The sequence below is a fragment of the Astatotilapia calliptera genome, chromosome 22 (genome assembly GCF_964374335.1).
Source record: "Astatotilapia calliptera chromosome 22, fAstCal68.1, whole genome shotgun sequence".
Classification (NCBI taxonomy): domain Eukaryota; kingdom Metazoa; phylum Chordata; class Actinopteri; order Cichliformes; family Cichlidae; genus Astatotilapia; species Astatotilapia calliptera.
Genome location: NC_137442.1, coordinates 5590448 through 5610638, shown reverse-complemented (window position 1 = coordinate 5610638; position 20191 = coordinate 5590448). Strand labels below are relative to the sequence as shown.

Genomic DNA, 20191 nt, shown 5'->3' with positions numbered 1-20191 from the left:
GCTTGTGACTTCTTGATGTTGGCAAATACAATAATTGAAAAATACCACATTACATATAATATACATATAATAATGTACAACACGTTATGGAGTATGCTTCTGCTGTGCGGTCCTGCCTCCATGCACTTGTGCAAGTGCTAGACGGGCATATTTATAAATAATATTCTCTGAATCTGTTCAAAATCACCACCCTTTCAGCTTGTTCGTGGCCACAAGTGGCCACCTACAGATTAGGTCTGTAATTTTTTATTATTTTGGGTTTTTTTTGCCATTTTTTTTGCATAAAGCTTTTAAGTAACTTCAGTTCTTTCCATAAATATAAAATAATTATTACATTTTTATATTTTACCCTTTAAACACCAGTTTGTTTGTCCACTGCACCAGCTGGACGACAACCTCAAATCTCGCAATTTTATATAATTGCATTGCTACTGAAATTTCTTGTATTATTAATAGTAGAGTCTGGGGCATGTAATTGATTCACATCAACATTGATTATAATGCATTGTTATTTTAGTGCAGAGAGAGCAAAAACATAAAAAAAAACCTTTCAGACTGTTCGTGGCCAAAAGTGGCCACCCCTTGTTTACATTTACAAAATGCTATAAAATTATTATATATTAAGAAAAATGTCCAGTTTTTTTTTTACATGATTTTTTAGATTAGCATCAGGGCTGTTCATCAAAATAAAAATTTCATTAAAATTCTGAAATTTAACCCTTTCAATACCAGTTAGAGCACATAATCATAACAACTCATAAATAGAGAAAATCATAAAATCCCAGTTTTTTTCTAAATAATACATGCCATCTGATTTATTTGCTAACCATGATGAAGGTTAGATGCATAGCAATAATTAACACCATCAATGACATTTATGCAACATTGTTTTTTTCTGCAGTGGCAGAAAAACAAAAAAACTCCCTCTCAGACTGTTCGTGGCCAAAAGTGGCCACCCCTTGTTTACATTTACAGAATACTATAAAATTATTATATATTAAAACATTTTTTTAAATGAAAACCAGTCCTAGTCATGAAAACCAAAATATAATTCAAAATGAGAAATTATACCCTCTGAATACCAGTTAAATTATATGTTACTACTATGTTTTTTTTTGGGGGGGGGGGGGGGGGAATAGCAATAAAGTTCAAATTTTTTCAGCAGTTGAATGACGAAACCTTTTTTTTTTTTAAATCATTGCAGGTCAGTGCCAGTAACAAAAATAATAATTATTAATATTAATATTTTGTATTATGCCTGTGAGTAATAACCCCAATAAAAGAAACTCCCACTTTGTTAGTCATGCCAAAAACGGCCTTTTATTGCTTGTTTGTACAAAATACATCCTCTTTCTTTGTGTGTGTGTGTGTGTGTGTGTGTGTGTGTGTGTGTGTGTGTGTGTGTGTGTGTGTGTGTGTGAGAGAGTGTGTGAGTGTGTGCGCACACTCAGGGAAGGCAGGACACGCAAACCACAGCAGAGTGATCTTTGCAGACACTCTTTCCACAGCTGGAGCAAGTGGTTGCCGTTCTTCTTCTGGTTATACACAGTTCGCACCTTTTCCTCATTTTGTTGATGGGCTGTGGGTCAGACTCTGATTCTGATTCTGACTGCTGTATCTCAGCAACAATAGCTGCGGCTGCTTTTGAGCGTGGGGCACAAGGCCGTCTTGCAATTTCTGGAGTCACCAGCATGTGGCCCAGCTCCTCCAGGAACACCCTTCGTTTGTGGGGCTTGGTGGACTCCCACTCAGGATTCACTGCTTTCCACAGGACAAAGGCATTGTATGCTGAGACATCCAGAAGATTATAGAACAGAGCCAGTGGCCAGCGAGCGGTTTTCCTCCGACAACTGTAGGTGCCAACAACCTTGTCTAGGTTATCCACTCCACCTTTACACTTGTTGTAATCAAGGATTGCTGCTGGCTTCTACTTTTCCACATCACTCACTGCAGGTTCCCTATGCTTTGTGCTCAAAAGAAGCACATTCTTCCCTCGCTTGGGCATGTAGGAGACTGCCATGGCTGTTTTGGTGAAGGCAAAGACAGATGAAAGAATCTTCCTCTGTCTCAGCTGAACAAGATGGGGAGGGAGCTCTGGTTTGTTTCTCCTGATGGTGCCAACCAGAGCTAGTTTTCTTTTGAGCAGCTCCTCTGCCAAGCTGAATGAGGTAAAGAAGTTGTCACAAGTGACAGTGTGTCCTTGGAGCCCCTCTGTCAGTTGTAGCACAACTCTCATTCCCTGATTAACTTCCCGGGAAATTCCAGGTGATTTTCCTGTGTAAATTTCCATCTTCCAAGCATAGGAGGTTGCCACATCACAGGTCACCCAGATTTTAATGCCATATTTTGCAGGCTTCTTGGGCATATACTGCCGAAATCCACATCGACCTTTGAATCCAACCAGCTGCTCATCGACACAGACGTCAACTCCTGGATTGAACAGCAGGGGGAGACGAGCAACCCACTTTTCCCACAGGACGCGAAATGCAGCAAGCTTATCGTTCCTGAAACGCCCCGGGCGGGTGAGCTTGTCATCAAAGCGGATGTTAGCGCTGATCTGGGCGTAGCGGTAGTGGGGCATTGTAGCACGGAATATTGCCCGTCCGGTCTTGTCAGCCCACAAACCACGCGATGCTTCATGCCTTGAGCGGTAGACAAGCGGTATCTGTGTGTGCCTGTTGGTTTGTGTCTATGTTTCAGGTCGGGTATCAGACGGCACCTCTCTGGGGACATCTCAGGCCCTCCCCCCACCAGTCCCCCTGCCAGTGGCAGACGCACTCAGACATCGGTGTATTGGTGGTTCTTTGTGTCCGGGGGTGGGCATCCAGGCACACACCGGCTCAATCCTGGCTGCCTGTCGGGGCCTGGAGCCTGGGGCTCGCTCGGGCTCCTTTGGGGGTGGGGTGCCCTCGGCCTCTCGGCCTGGGGCTTGGTTACTCTGGCACAGCTGACTGCAGGCGGAGCTCACGGGCACGTCACTGCAAACCCCCCCCCCCCCCGGCTTCTGCTCCGCGGCTGCTGAGCAACCCCTCATCTGGGGCTCTCCTTTGCTCTCCTTTTCTTTGCTTGTTTTCTCTTTTTTTCTTTCTCAACAGGTGATCCAGGTGATTGATATATGTATTTTTTGTCTCTTTGTTTTGTTGGTTTTTGCCCCTTATCACCGGCCCTCTTCCCCACTCTTTTTCTTTCCCTCTTTCTTTCTCCCTTTTCTTTTCCCCAGTCAAGTTTGTCCCGTGTTCAGCAAATGAAAGTAAAAATAAACAATGAAAGCAAAGGTGAATCAAATAGACCAATACAGCAAGGCCGGGATGGTCCATTTGGTAAAGTAAATCCACTGGGCATCTTTCTTTGCCTTTAGATAACAATTCTGATGGCAAAAGAACCAAACGGGACAGGCAAAAAAAAAAGAAAAAGAAAAGAAAATTAAGGTACTTAACTTCTTAAGCAGTAGCGGTTTTTGATACGGGCGACACGAGTGGTGGTGGGGGGCGGCATCACGGGCATCGGCAGAAAAAAAAAATTGCTCGTATTCATGCTGTCCCAACGTCATGCCAGCGCATATTGGGAATGTCATAGGCACCGATCGTTTTTTTATCGCCCATTTGCTGGGAGTAAGGGCGCCCTTCGTTTGTGAGGTGCGCCTGCTGCTTGTGGCACAGGGAGGAGAGGGTGGGGCGGCAGGGGATTCACTGGCTGGCTGAAGCAGCGTCTAATAACCCACCCCAAAATAAAACAAAATAAAAACAAACCAACAAACACGAAAACACCAGACATTATGATACAGACTTATAATTTGCACCGATATTTTTTCGAAATTCTATACGTCCAAAGTGAGCGCGAGAGCCCTCGGTGCGCCTGCTTGCTGCTTAAGTCAAAGTAAACTTTATTGTCATCTCCGCTACATACAGTCCAGCATATAGAGAGACGAGAGAACGAGGCTCCAATTACAACAGCGCAAGTAAACAAACAATATATATAAGAAGAGTAAGAAAATAAATATACACTTTAGGACTAGGGATAAAGGGATCAATAACAATTTAAAATTTTTAATTTACAGTTGGATGATTTAAAGTCTCACACACAACACATCGAAATGTGAGGGGCCCTGCTGCTACCAAAAAGAGCACATTTCATTCATAATGCTGTAAATCCAAGCCCATTATGTATTCTTGATTTGAATACTGGGTTGTGTGAAATCCCAGAAATAAACCACAAAGTGAATCTGTGAACTAAGGTGTAGGTCTGTTAGGTTATGTTGTGGTTATCCACGAGTTGGGGGATGGGTGTTCATATTGGAGTGCAAAATTAAAATCAAGATCGACAAGAACAGTTCAAAGCCATCAGGGGCTCAGTTTAGAAAAAAGAGAAAAGAGGAGGAGAAACGAAAGATACAGGTAAGCAGATGTGTCATTGGATAATGGCGGGTTATGTATTCTGAAACAATCAGAATCAGAATACTTTATTAATCCCTAAGGAAATTATGTGGGTTACAGTTGCTCCAAGAAGAATTGGTAAAAATAGTAACAGTAACAGTACTACTCCAAACTCCAAACAATACATCATGTTACTGTTAAAGGAATATTATGTATATATGATCAGCTATCATGAAATGTATTCTTTTATTATTACTAAGCAAATGTCTATGTGACCTATTACATGAATTCTTCTGTGATAAACAACTTACAGCTTCCTCTTTCTGTAAGAACATGCAGATTTAGAAAAGGCGAACCTCAGCTCTGAGTTCTTAGAATAACTCAGTTATCTTTGTAATACACACACACACAGAACTGTCTTGTATAAATAAAGACGCAGGCGGTTGTGGGGCGCAGATCTTGCGTTCCATGACTGCCCCTCGCGAGTGAAAGACGGCTGCCGTGTTTGTGTTTTCTAACTCAGGTGTCTTAGCTGAAGGACTACGGGGTGATTCTTAGAAATCCCCTGTCATTTAAATTGGTCCTTCGAGCTTAGCGATGGAAACAACAGACACGTTTCTGTGACTCCAATCCAAGGTCTGACTGCTGCATCCTGACATTGTGGGAAGCCAGCACCGAAGTCTGTCGACAGCCCTCTCCAGGTAGAGGTAAAGACCTGGGACGTGAATTCGGGTCCAGGCCGGTGGAATAGTTCTGGTCCAAGATGTTGGGATGCAGCCAGATGACCTGACAACCAGCAAAAGACAGCTGAGGGTGAGAAAACACTGTTTGTTCTTAAACCGCCGGAAGGGTTTAGAGAAATGCGCAAAATAGGTTAGAAGTAGCCGCAATTACTTCATGGAACACGTGATATAGGTTGAGTTTAGAGTGGTTTTAGAAGTGGCCGTGAAATACTTCGTGACAAATTAGCGGGCAAATGTCTATCTGTGTGTATGTATATGTGTGTATGTCTTTGGAAGTAAGTTGATTTTACAGCACAAATAGACTGCTGAACTAGTTCCATCTTTGTGTTCCTGTAAAAAGCCCAAGTACTGGTGACAAAAGGGAAAAGGTTGAGCTTTGTCTCATAAAACTGACACCGCCCTGTGGATAACACAGGGTAGAAGGGCATGTCAGCAACCACCCTGAAGTCAAGCGTGCCAGTGACGGCCCAGCAAAATCTTTGAGAATGGAGAATAAACAAGAAAAATTAACACATGATGAGAAATGTTTAGAAAAACAACAAACCAGAGCAGGACTAATCCAAAAGAAAGATAGAGGAATGCATAGTGGAACAGCAAGAGGTAGAGGCAGGCCTAGACAGACACCAAAAAGTGGCTTTAGCACTGGATGCTGGAGGTGTGGAAAAGAGGGACATTTTGTACATGACTGTAAGAAACAAAGAAGCGGTTCAGATCAGGAAGAACATGAGAATCCCTGATCAAGTAAAAGATTAGAGATCAAAGGTTAAAAAGGGCTGGATACAGACCCAATTGAATACATATAAATACAGGAGGAATAAAGTTGAATAAACAAAAGGCTAAATTAAATTAGAGCTTATCTCTGATGTATTCAAACTAATAATAACATGGATAACAACCTGTAAACTGATAATAACGATGAAACATAGTTTGGATGACGACCAAGCCCAGAATGAACAGAATGAATGAAAGCAGATAATTCACACAAAGACATATTAAATAAAATAGAGAGATGCATAAGGTACATTAAGGCTGTGTCATTGTTCAGCCAAGGAAAGTGTGTGAAAAGAAAGTGTGTCTCCAGCTTGGGAAGGGGTGAAACTGCAGATCACCCCCAGCCCCTGATGGATACTTAATAAAATATAAAATAATCAACTATTGTATATTGTAATATACTATTGCTGTTATAAAAAAAGGAAAAACAAAACAACAATAACATTAATAATGACAAACTATTAATAATAAGCGGCACCTCAGTCAGTTATGATGTGAGGCGGATAATTGTTAAAAGTAGTCTGATTCAGGCTTAAGGTTTTCTCAAACTCAGTAAAATGATATATGAGATGAAGAAAATAAGGAAAAATACCTAAACTAATCAGGTGCATAGAAGCACTTGACCTGATTGAAAACCTGTCATCCTAGATGAGACTTTGAGCTAAACCCTGTAGACAACAGCTAAAGCTACAGGTTTGAGAAGCTGAATTAAATATGTGGACAATACTAAGCTGATGAGCAAGTTTTTTTTTATTTAATTGTTATTTTTTAGAGCAGAAGCTGCATGATATTAAAAGCTCACACATGCAACTGTCTGTGAGCTCAGTTTTTTTCCTGACACTTCTGCTGGGTCTATCCATCTCCTGGGGCGGGCCTACAGAGGCGTGCTGAAGATTTCCCTGTGAGGGAGCTGCTGGTGAAAATCATGAGTCCTGCTTGATCAATGCCATGAGCTTCAGTCTTCCTGTTGTTTCTTAAATGAAGCCTCTTTAAGCAGGTCAACAGAACTTCTGGCACAGGACAACTGTGATGAAAGAAAGGGAAGAAGTTTTTCCAAACCTCTGGACCCAGGAAACCCAGCTTAGTCCTGATGGTCTCCCTCACTAGTTTCTTTCCAGGGTGAATGTAGCTGTTGATATAATATGGACTCTATTATTAAATGAAAAGAACAAATTAGACTACACTACTGAAACGTTCTGCTGATGTTTTTAAAGTTTCTGTGGTAGCAGGAAACTTTGAAGATTTAAACAGTTTTAGACCCATTACACTCACAGTCTTATGTTAAAATCTCAAAGGACAGCATTATATTTATATATTATTATATATTATATATATTATATTATATAGACCGCGGGGGTTTGAAGACGATGTGTCGGTCGGCTCAGATATTTGAAGTTTACACAGCTACATTCTCACCTGAAAATATGTTAAAAGGTTTTTTGCGACCCAGAAAGAGAAATAAGAGTAATATTAAAACTAAGTAGCTGCCGCCATTGTTGGAAACTGGAATTGGCTGGGCCGCGCTATGAATTCTGCAACATGGTTTTTCAATTTTGTTGTCCTGGAAAATCGGGAGAAATTCGGGAGAATGGTGGTCCGGGAGATTTTCAGGAGGGCACTGAAATTCGGTATTCTCCCGGAAAAATCGGGAGGGTTGGCATGTATGGTTGTGGCAACATCACTAACCTTGTCAAACACGTCAGAGTAAATCATATCACAGAATATGACGAGCTTATGTTGAGACGAACTGAAGAGAAGGACAGGTGCTGCTAGGGTGAGACAGACGTCTCTAACGGAGTCCTTTAGTGCTGCAGGCAGGCAAGGTGTTCAAATAGGCACAACTTCAGTTTTTTTATTTCTATATGATGAACCCTACATTATTAAGTGATAAGAACAAGTAATCTGATGTCCTGTAATCATTATGATGCTATAATTTGAGATACAATAAATAAAATATGTTTTTGTACAAAGTATCGGTATCGGATCAGTATCGTCGATACCACCCTGAATATTACTTGGTATCGGATCGGAAAGAAAATCAATGATATCGCACATCACTAGTGCAGACCCCTGGTTGTTAGATATGGAGGACCACAAGAGCCACGCGCATCGAAATAAAGAATTCTGTGCTTAAATAATGAAGTGTAGAAAAAATCTGCATTTGTAAAATCATTTTTGAATTCCAAATACTGCTCATGAATAGGACTAAAAGCAGGAAGGTGTCCTTTATAACTAAACCTCCACTTTAATATCATGGTTTATAATATAGCATGTGTACTTTAGTAATAGCTTTTTTATTTCAGTATAGTGGTGTGCACTTCTTACCAGTTTGTCCTTGGAAAATCCACACGAGTCCAGATTTCCGAGGACATAGCCCGTGAAGTCTGATACTTATACTTGGATATAAGTTATCCAGTTATTTCTTTTGAAATGGAAAAACAAACTTTCATGTCACTGGTGAGTTATCTAAGGGACAAATGTTTAATCCATAGCAGCTTCTGCAGTAACCATGGTAACCACAGACAATGAGTGGATGGGCCAATGCAGGCCAGACTTTGGGAAATATCCCTCAAGTCTCTGAAACTAAAAAAAAGCCTCATGAGCTGTGTGATTAGTTTTACATCAGAGTATGTTTTATATGAGCAGCGTGACACTCACTTGACTGAATGAAGAGCAAACAGTTTGTCGCATTGTTACAAAAACACGCGTGTATTATTTTCATGATTAATTAATGTTATTATAGCTATTTGATTCTAATATGCTGCTGAGTCTTTTACGCTGCAGATAACACAGAACACGCATCATGAACACCTGATCAACCAATCACTTTGATTCCACTTTGCAACAAACTGAAGCATTCAGCTTTCATCCTTTTTATAATAGTGTTCGTTTGACTGCTATATTTTTATACCTGTGCTCTATATTATAGATTTTGACGTCTCTGGAATAGTTGACAGTAATAAAGATCATTTTCTGTGGAAGAACGCTGATATGACCCGTGAATTAGATTCGTAGATGACCGTTAGATTTGCTTGATGCTGCCAACACTTTCAAGGGACCGCGCTGTGTTCCCGGATAACTCGTTAAATGCACCTATAATCATTTCTTTCTTAATTTTTACCTGGTTAGCTAGAAATTGACCACATTTTTTTTATGGTGTTCAAAAGTTTGCAAGCAAAGTCTTTGTACTAAGTATTGAGGGTTTTTTTCATTAATAATTTCATTATATTCTAATTTTTAGTATTTTATTCAGTATTTCCTGTTCCTGGGTGAACACATAGTCATCCTCTAACGATTGGATTATTTATTCTAATACCTGAATGCGTTTGTTTTCTCTTTTCTTTTTATCTGTTGAGAATGAAATGATTTGACCTCTCATCACAGCTTTCCCTGCTTTCCAGCGAACAGATGCTGATGTTCCAATCTGGTCATAAAGCCGAAATATAAAGCCAACTCTTTTTTAAAGTATTTAAAAAAATCTTAATACATCATTGCTTAGAGATTAAATGTCAAATTTTTACTTGGCAGAGTGATCTTTTTATGTGCTCACAGTGTGATTGCTGACAGCTATAGGGTGTATCTCAGTGTCTGAAATGCCATTCAGCAGCGAGCTGCTGACTAGGAAATAATTCAGACGGGAGTAAGTGTGATCGATATATGTCCGATATGTCCGCATGCTCTGTGAGGCTGCAGTGGATATGCTGACTGTAATGGAGGATGTCACTTTAAGAGAGACGGACTTGACCTCTTGAACTATGAATGATGAAGATGACAAGGTACTGACTTTTGTACACTGACACTGATCGTACTGTACAGATGTGTAACGTTTGAGGGTGTTGTGTGTGGCTGCGTAAAAGAACAGGTGATCCGTGCAGTGAAGGAAGGGAGAAGGAAGAGACCTGTAAAAAAGGCAAGTGGGAGGGATGAAAGAGAAGACTTGAACAGAAAAAGAGAACATTGTAATTAACATTGTAAGTAATGGCCTTCTTCAAGATTACATCGACCGGTGCTTCGAGGATATGGAGAGCATCTAAATTCTCCCCACTGTCCTCCAGGGCGGTGGAGATTATTAAGCAGATATGGTTAGATTTTCAACAATTACATGGTATGACCTGAAGCTGAGAAAATATTTGTTCATTTTGGACCTACCATTGACTTTTTTCCCCGACAAGTCTCCAGCATGTGATGTCACCTAAAGCATTTTCTGTCAATTACCTTTTCCATCACTCTCTTACCTTTTCTGTGAAGGCCCCCTTCTGGTAAATTTCAATGGTGAGGATTCCATTCTCCTTAGTGAACACGGCACAGTCGAGAAATGGCAAACTGTTTATGTTTATGTTTCTATCCACTGAGTTGATATGACCAGTGAAGGATTCTACTTCTTGGGTTTTGATTTTGACCCAGGTGTCATCCACGTATCTGTACCAGTGACCAGTAAAGTGCTGTCCCTTTAAAACAGCCACAAGCCTTTCTTTCCAATTCCTCCATGTAAAGGTTGGCTACAATGGGTGACACTGGGGAACCCATGGCACAATCATGTTTTTTCTCTGTAGAAACCCTCATTGTATTTAAAATATGTGGTGGTAAGACAGAGGTCTAACAGTGTGAAAATCTGATCAGGGCTGAAACTGGTTTTCCAAGGAGCTGTCTTGTTGTAGTTAACTTCAACATTTAAGTTAACTTCAATTTAGTCACCTCAAAGCAATCATGAATTTTACAAGAGTTGATACATGTACAGTCAAATCTGTTAAATGTGTTACTTTAACATTTATGCATGCATGTAAAATTAATTGGTTTTCTCCTAAAATCACTTTTGGCAACACATTGTCCACCACGGGCAGAGTTTTTGATGAAAGCCACAAAAAGAAAAAGATGGGTATGGTTGGGGTATGACATTGTTTGTGGAAGTACTTCAAACAGTTTAATACTGCCAGGGACCAAAAACTGGATGCTGAGTGACTTAAACAGAAATTTATTTTACAAGAGTCTTTGTCAGAGAAAGCTGAACTACAACTAAATGCAACAGCGAGTAAGACAACATATTATGAGAAAGGCCAGAATACAAGCTGAGTCAGTTCAAAGGAATAGCAGGGCCAGGAATGGGGCGATGGAATCTATAGCGGACAGGAACAGTGGCTGCAGGTGGAGATTAGCTGGAGGAGGAGGCGAACTAGATACGGGTGAGTACAGAATGCAATGTGGGTGCGCAGGGAGGCAGGCAGGTGAGGATGGCAGTTAGCGAGAGTGAGTTTTACCAGCAGCAGCAAACCAGAATCCCGAGGCGTGACTATGGCAAGAGCTGGAAGATGTATCAGGTGCCGAGTAGAGGACAGGAAAAGAGGGTTAAGCAAAACATGCTGAGGAACACAAGACACAAATGTGAGGCAGAGAACTGACTATAGTAAGCAGACAATCTGGCACAGGTTCATTGTGAGCGTTGGTCATAAATACTACTGGAGTAATTGCCAACAGGTGAGGAGCAGGGAGGAGCAAGGAGGGCTCCACCAAGGGGAGGAGAGCCGATGCTGTGGAAAATTACTCAGACTCACCCAGATCGTGACAAACACACTGTAGTATTATGTTTATGGTAGTGTATCGTAGATGCACATATTTCCCATATTTCCATTCAAGAAACATTGACCTATGAAATTAAAAAGAAAAGTTGTGATCTCTGAAGGCATTTTCTTTACTTGTTTATTGTTTTTTGCTGTTTTTTGGGGGGGGGGGGGGGGTTGACATAAGAAGAAAAGGCCACAATTAAGTATGCTTTTGCTAATGCTAAAGCTTTTAATCATCAAACTCATCTCATTCAGTAAAAAAATACATGTCATTAGTCCAAGTTTACATTACAGTAATGCAAATTATATGTGTCACCTTATACATATGCCACATGCCATAGAATCCCATCCCCTTTGCTTTTTGAAGTCTTATTCCGACACATACGTACATTTAACAGATGACCCAAGTACACCAAAATGCATTCACTCCATGTAAAAAAAATTTAAACACAATGCTGTTGTAAAGTAGTAGATTGTTTTTTTCTATTCTCAATTTTTCACACTTGGTGTCTTTGGCTCAACACTTCTGTGCATATTTCCATCCATCACACGTTGATGGATTTGGTATATTTTGCTCTTTTTCTGTAGAATTTGACATGCGTGTTTTAATGTTCACAGAGTGCTTCTAGCACAGCTGTCTAGACACTTTCCCAATCAGGAGTGTAATTCAAGAAAGAGTGAGAAAGGTTAGAGTGGTTTCCTTCCCTGTTTGTTTGTCAGCTTCATACCTTTAGTCAGTTATACATTGTAGAATAAAACATTTCAAGCTTCAAGGTTCTACAAAAAAAATGTCAAAAGAAAAACATTTACAACTTTAAAACAATGTCCATCATCCATCCACCAGACACAATAAAATAATCCTATAAATTGCATTTTTTTTCTTTGTAGGCTAAAGCTGAAATTTAAATATTTGCCAAATATGACAATTTTTGTTGTTATTCATACCAGCAAGATGTCATTAGAACACAATTTCGATAGTTATAGCTCTTAAAAGAAACACATGGAACATTGATGAAACTGACCACATTTTTTGATAATCTACATCACACTTTATTGAATTTATATTAAGAAAGCTTATCAATTTTAGGTACAAAAAAAGTTTAATCACTTTTTAAAGAGCCAGCCTTTCCAATTGGTACCTACTCAGATTGACCTGCCATGGATAGCCAGTACCTAATGTGTGGTTGTCATCATAGCAACCTGTCTGAGCTTCCCACACCATAATTAATATGCAACACGATAGATAATAAATAGGTTGGAATTGAGGTAAGAATATACCTGCTGCTCAGTCTGTAGCTTTTTGTCAGACTCAAGGGAACATCGTGTTGTTTTTTGTAGCCATTTCCCCCAATGCTGGGTTTCAAAAATGGCGGTTTTAATTTCTGTGAACAAGACACACTCATGATTCATTGGGTGCTTAAAAAGCACTGTTTTTTACCATTTCTTCCCTTGTCTAAACGTGACAGTAGTATTTAGAATAAAAGGACTGTATATTTTGTTAATTGTATTTCTGGTTTTACCTAGGCTATCAAATAATAATTTTTATCTTAGACTAATTTTGCAGTATCATAAATACTTTATTTCATTATTGTAGCCATTTTTTTCTCTCTACTGAACCTCTTCTCTTGGATTGTCTTCCCATGTCACTTGTTCTGTTGCCAGACAAGGAAACAGTATTCCATAGCACATTTTGTTTTTACATTCACTGGTCATTTACATACTTTACATTATAGGCTACTGGGCCTTCCATAGTAAATCCAAGGTAAAAGGATACTTCCTCCTGGCTGTATCCACTTCGAATGTCACCCAAATAAACTGGGCGCACCAATATTTTTAGGTTGGCTCCATAGTTAACATAAATTTCACCATTTTCTGATTTCCCTTTTATCCTTAACAGCTCATACTGCACCTCTGGCTGGTTCCATGCTGCACCACTCTGCCAAAGATGATGATGCTTTCGTGAATGAGTACTCTCACTACTGGAAGAGTCTTGTTTTGAAACACGGTCCAGAATTTGATCAAGTTTTGCTTTAGAAACTATTCGCTTTAGTCCACTGGATTTTCCAAGAAAGAAATGAGCTATAGTACTCCTTGCTGGAAACATGTAAGAGAAGCGCCGATAAAAGGATTTCTTGGCTGCTGTGATATATGTGCTGATATTTTGGCATGCTGCAAAGCTTGCAAGCTTTTTGTCTTTTGTAGGCCACAGGAGCAGCATGGAGAGGTAGTACAGTTCTGTTAGATTTGATTGGGTGCCCTCTTTTTGCAGTTCCTCATTCAGAAGTTCAACCAGCTCTTCATATTTTTTTATCAACTTTGAAGATGGTTTGATGCTTTGCAAGACTATGTTTGCCAAAATGAAGTTTACTTTATCTGAGACAGATGATGACTTGTCATAGATAAAAGTCCATTTTCTGAGAATGTGCTCCATTTCAGTACCATGTTTATCAGTCAAGCACTGCAAAATTCCAGCAAATGTGTCTGCACGCTTTGTTTCCAGGTAGAACTTCTGGTCCAGTATTTCCTGCCCGAGACTTAGATTGGGGTTTCTGGCCTTTTCGGATGCCTTCTCCTCATCTGAACTACTGAAGACTTGTATGTACTTTCTGAAGTACTCAGATACTTTTCGTTTACTTCTTTCATCAGTCATTTCCCTTTCCTTTGACCTAGGCTTTAGGTATGTAAAATAATTCTCAAAAAAATTGAAAATTTCCTTCAGCCTTGGCCTGAAGGAGATGAGAAATTTCTTGTGTTCTGCCAATACAGCCACAAATTCATTGGTAGTTGTGTTGCTGTAATCATATAGATTTTTCTCTTCAAGGTGCCCTTTGAGAAACTGAAGCATTTTATCTCTTTTATATCTGCCACTGACACCAGAGAGTGGAAGATCTTTAATGATGTCAAGAAGGATAATCATTACTTCTGTCTCTCCAATGTAGCCTGATGTATTGTAGGATTTTGATCTCTTTCTGCTATGCAGATCAAAAGGATCTACTTGTTCATCTGTTTTAGCAAGGTCCTGTGACTCCTGGAACGCTTTTACAGCTTTGGCACCCAATCTTAGGCATTCATCATATTCTTCAGGAGTTAGATCATTTTTGATTTTCTTTTTGAGGTGGCTCTTATAAACTTGTCCAACTGTATCTGCAATGTAGGAATTTTGGTTTTTACTTTGTGCATCCAAAGCCCAACGCAGGGCTGATGTGAAGTCTTCTTCTTTCAAGTAGAAGTATCTTGCCAGTGCTTGCGGCAGTGTTGCACTTCTGTCAAACCTCAGTGTGGCTCTTTCTAAGACTTCTTTGGTTTTGTCAGGTCCTTCCTCAACATATATTTCTTCAATTAAAGGAGAAAACAGTGTGTCTTTGTCATCTCCTTGTTCTTTTCTGTGGCGTGTGATGAGCATGCTCTGAATGTTTTGGACCAGAAAATCCTTTCCCATGCATGACTTGTAAACTCTTTCACAGTGCAAAATGTTGATGGTTATCTCAGACAGAGAAAGTTTATGTTTTTGATTAAGAACTTTAAGACACTTACTTGCAATCATCTGGTGCAAGAATCGCACTGCTTGATATGTGCCATGTTCTTCAATGGTGAAGGTTATCAGCAGTGTGGAATAGGGATTCATTTTGTCATCAAGAGTTTCTTGCTTGAACAGGGCATCCTTTATGCCCACTAGTTCTTCACACAGAGACAAGGACAAGTAGGATCCATTGACATAGGTGTTCAGCAAAGCTAGGAAGGACAATAATTGACCCTGCTGGGTAGTAGTGTCAAGATCTTTAACAGTGTTGCTCACCAGATCGGTAATGTACGCCTCACTGAAGTTATTTGTCATGATCATGAAGGCATAGAAAGTTTCAGGTTTCTCATGGTCAATTTTGAGCTGTTCAAGTTTTCCAGAAAACAAATTCTGCTCTTTAGTTGACAACTTGTTTGTGATGAACACATTTTCAAAGTGGCTGTTTCTGGAGCTCTCATATGGAAATTGGGTCCTCTCACAGTTCAGTATAATTACCATGGGACTGTTATGTTGTTTTCGATTACTGGCAACATTCATGCACTGTTTTAGGTCTGTTACATCTTCCCAGTTGTCCACCAAGAGAAGAACAGGGACATAACCTGGCTGTTCCTGTTTGCCATATATCACAAGATTCATGACTTGGGAAGCAATTTCGTTATTGTTTTCCATGTTGTTTTTAACAACAGCACATCTGAATTTTCTTCTTAGCTCCCAAAGGACATGCATTGCTAAAGTTGTTCCACCACATCCTGGGTGATGGAATAGATTTATTACTACACAGGGAGATGTGTAGCCTTGAACAGGCGTGATCAAGTCATATAGCTCATTGTATTTGTCTCGCTTGATGAAAGGCAGACTCCCAGTCTGCTCAGAAAGGTAAAAATTCCACCATGTAACTTGTCCTCCTCTGTAAAAATCTTCCTCTGTTTTCTTCTTAAACCCTTGAAAAGAATCCATTGTTTCAATTTCTGTGTTCTCACATTCATTTTCACACAAGATGTCCAAAGCAGTGAAAAGCTCTTCATCTTTTCTTGTCAGTTGGACTGAGCTTGAGCCAGTGGATGGCAAGTATCTCTGGGATGACTGTGTTTGAGGTTCTTTGAGTTTTTTGATGGTACTGGAAATTTCATTCAGACTTAATTCATAAATGCATTTACTGGTGATGTCTTCCTTACAACGAGACTCAATCAGCCTTTTCCACTCAGTGAATATAGTGGCATCTTTGCATATGCACACAATATTATCAGCTCCTTCTAGCGTGCGATAGATGGCACAGAATGTCTCCAAAAGAGGGCTTGAGATGTCTGTTTCTGCAGAGTGAAGAATAAATATCACCAGGAGTCTATCCTTGGAAAGCAAATCTGGCTTACAAAGCAGAGATATCAAGTTGCTGATATCACCAGAGCGTCTCTTAAGCCATTCACTGGGTGCAAGAGGCTTGTCTGCCGCACTATCTTCATTTACCTTTCCATTGCAGAAAATCCAGCTTGTTTGTTTAAACAAGTTTAGCTTTCTAATGGTTGCAGTCAAACTGTCTTGAGTGGTATACATTCGTGGGTAGTGCAGATTGGCTGTGTGGTGTCTTCTGTAAAAACTACATGTTCCATTTACATCAGATTCTGGGTCAAACTCAAGAACAGCAAACAACTTCATCTCACTTAGAAAATCCAAGTGCTCCAGTTGACTTGAATGACATTTGTCAGTAACCACAATGACTTGCAGGGAATTATCAAACAAATCTCTTCCACGAGTTATGAGCTGCTTTAGTCTTTGACCCTGGTGGCCTTGTGGTTGGAGTTTCTCATCCTTTTCTTCTGCTGACTTGCGTGTTGACGCCCAGCGCTTGACTTTCTCTGTCAAGCTTTTCATTTCCTCTTGAACCACCCGAGGGTTTGTGTCTGCTAAAATGTTGATTGACCTTGAGCCATCCCTAACAAACAGGCATTCAGTTTTGCATTGCTGACTTGCTTCTGCTGTAGTAATACTCAGTTGAGTATAAAAAAGAATGTGCTGAGTCTCTGAATATGTTGGAACTACATCAACCTCAATAACCCATTTGTCTGAAGTTGTTCCATCTTGATAGCAAACTTGTATAAAATTAGGAGGTCTGACGCACATTCTAGCAGTGTTTACATGTTGTTCTTCAAAATATTTGCTCACTGATAATTCAAATGCCTCAATATACTTATTGAAAGAGGTGATTGTGTGTCCAATAACCTGACCATGTTGTGGTCCTTGTTGGTTGTTGATTCCAAAATGAATAGTTCCGTTGGTTCGTGAATTCATGCAGCTTGCAGCAAAGCTAAACACTTCCCTTGTGAATTCATATAAGATTTCTCTTTCATCCGCTTCAGTTGCATTAGGCAGAAATTGGTACTCATGGATTGGGTCGAGGAGATTACTTGGACCGGTTGCAGGTGGAAAAATGTAATTTTCCGTGTAGAATGTGGAGAAATTATTTTTGTCAAAGGGACGCATTTGACATACTTGTCTCCTAAATTGTAGCTCTGTTGTGTTGTCAGTATTTTCCTTATGCAACTGTGTATCGGCCCTTGTGTTCTGATCTATTACTGACCTTATTCTGTTTATTGCTGTCTGCAACATGTCTTCAACTGCAGAACTTTCGCTTTGGATTCCCGAATCTGATGACACTGTTTTAGTTTCAACAAATTCATCAGTGTAATAACTCTCTGATAATCTTGCACTTAAATTAAATGTTTCTGAATGCTTCCTTAACTTCTTGACTTGTTTTATGATTTGTATTGCTGGAGCAGGTGGAACACCCAAGTCTAACAAGTCTTGTTTTTCAAAGGAGGCTAAGCAAGCCCCTGAAAACTCTTGTTCATAGAGGCTCTGTGCAACATGATTTGGTACCCTAAGTGTAATCACCAGCCAATCTTTCACATGTTCTCTGGTCCAGTCTTCAATTAGTGGTGGTAGTCTGAGGTCACAGTCTGCCTGCACACCAAATGAAAGTAAAAGCAAAATTGATGTTAGATCAATGAACATCAATATTTTTATCCAAACAGAAACTTCTCGAATTAGGATTAGAAAATTTTAACATACAGTTTTTTCCCATTGCCCACTAAGAGTGAGTGTTGCTCCAGGTGGAACTGCATTCCTTTGAAAAGAAAACAATGATAAAAAGTTATAAAGTGATTTATGTCATTGTTTTATTCCATACATAAAATTTTCTAGACATTCTAGAAATGCCAAACACATTTTTAAAATTACCAACTACCACTTGACAACAGCAACAATAATGATAAATAATCTGATTCATAAAGATACTAATAGTCAAAGGTGCATATAAGTGCATATAAGCTCATAAGTGGTCCGCAGGTGCGCCTGCGCTGTCAAAATAAAAGACGCGCACCAGATAAGAAGTTGCAACGCGTATTTGAATACCTAAGCTTTTCTGGAGGAGGACAGAGATTTGTTTAGAACTCTTAAAGATGTCGAAGCAAGCTCCTTTAAGCAACCCTAACCCTAACCATAGACCACAGCAACCTCGCTGAACAGGGTCCAGTAACCACCACAGTGGCAGATATCCTAGAGCAGAGTTTTCTCCAGCATGAACATTTGGACAGTGGCAGGCCCCGACATGGTTCATGCCTACTGGTTGAATAAGCTGACTGCACTCCATGTATCATGGTCCTGGGTCTTTTGACCAAGCATTTTGAGTTTAAATATATACTGGTGTTCTCTACGTTCATGTGTATTATGCCTAGGTTGCCGTTATAGTTCATTGTTTCTTAGATTCCCCTTCTGTTTTCACCCTTGTGTTTAAGTCTCCCTCGACATTCATGTGTTTCATGTCTGCCTGTCTTATGTTATCAAGCTCGTGTTTTCATGTCCGTGTCTCATTAGGTTTCCTGTTTTATTTTGAATAGTTTCTTTGTTCAGTGTGTTTAATTTTACTCTTCCCTGTAACATTTTTGATTTATTAATTAGCATTCAAATATCTTAGTGAATACAGAATAAAGATCTACCACAAAGCAAGAAAGCACTGGACAAGGCTAATCAAAAGGTATTGGCTGAAGCATATGCTTATTACGCCAACACTTTAAACAAAAGATCTTTTAGCATGCAGCTCATATACATAGGGCTCGATGCAAAGATTAAAACAAAACAAAGCAAACAAACAAACATAAAACTTTCCACCTTAGATAAGTAACTACATTAAATTAAATTTCATTAACATAATCAAAGCAAAACAACCAATAGTTTTAGTATTATTATTTTTACTGTTTTTATTCATGATTTATATAAATTTTAAAGATGTTTTTAAACAAGGAAAATGAACTACACCTTTTTAAATCACTGTCATAACTATTCCACAAGTTAACTCCTCTAACAGAAACACATCTCTGCTTTATGTTTGCCCTTATCTTGTTTTTTTTAAAGAAATCTGTTCCCCTTTAGTCATTATGTTCATTCAAATCAACATGTGTCTCCACTTCCCCTGATCACCTCCTGTGTGCTTTCAGTCTGTGTGTTTCCATTCATTCCTGGTCAGGTCGTCTGTTGTGTTCCATGCCATGATTCCAGGCTGCCATGTTTCATGTCCCACGCATTCATGTAACTCATGTCCAGGTTTTTTCATGTTCAATTCTAGTTTAGGTTAGTGTTTAGTTTCTTATTGGTTCACCTTGCCTTTATTTTGTAATATTTATTCAGTCTTATTAAACGACTTTCCTTTTGTTAACTCAAGTTACATTTCATTTTGTCTGTGCTTAGGTCCTCCTCCTTAATTCATACAGTCTGCTTCTAAGCCAGAGTGTGACACCATGAGCATCCGGCAGTACAAATGAACCAGCTGACAGAGCAGTTGCCCGAGACTGATAAACCTGTGCAATTCCTGTATTGATTACAAGAAGACCTTTGACTTGATGCCCCACACCTGAACCCTGGAATGCCTGGAATGGAAGAGCAAAACAAAAACTTGCCTGTCCTTCATAGTTTCCCCAGAACTTAAATCTGGTGGTGGGCTCTTTGATCTATTACTCTTCAAAGACATGCAAGATGACAGTGTAGATTTCTTTTTGTAGTTTGAATCCATCCTGTCCACCTCAGAAAATAAAGGATTCCTTGAATGACAGAAATGAGAGAGGAAAGAATGGACATTGAACTGTGTGCTATTAGACTCAGGTCTTATTATTATTACTTCAACATTATGCACTCCATACTGTATATAAATGCCACTTGTTTTGCACATATTCAACT

At 39.6% G+C, this 20191-nt stretch overlaps 1 protein-coding gene across 1 annotated transcript; it reads right to left on the bottom strand.

The window, feature by feature from the left end:
- Positions 1 to 11649: 11649 nt before the first annotated feature.
- Positions 11650 to 17701, bottom strand: LOC145423650 (sterile alpha motif domain-containing protein 9-like). The gene has a single exon (XM_080296361.1). The coding sequence runs from the start codon at positions 17567 to 17569 to the stop codon at positions 13148 to 13150; it is 4422 nt and encodes a 1473-aa protein (XP_080152487.1). The 5' UTR covers positions 17570 to 17701; the 3' UTR covers positions 11650 to 13147.
- Between the last annotated feature and the right edge of the window lie 2490 nt (positions 17702 to 20191).

What these genes read in the sequence shown, in the direction of transcription:
- LOC145423650 (XM_080296361.1), bottom strand. Translation starts at nt 17,569, where the DNA reads ATGTTGCAGACAGCAATAAACAGAATAAGGTCAGTAATAGATCAGAAC.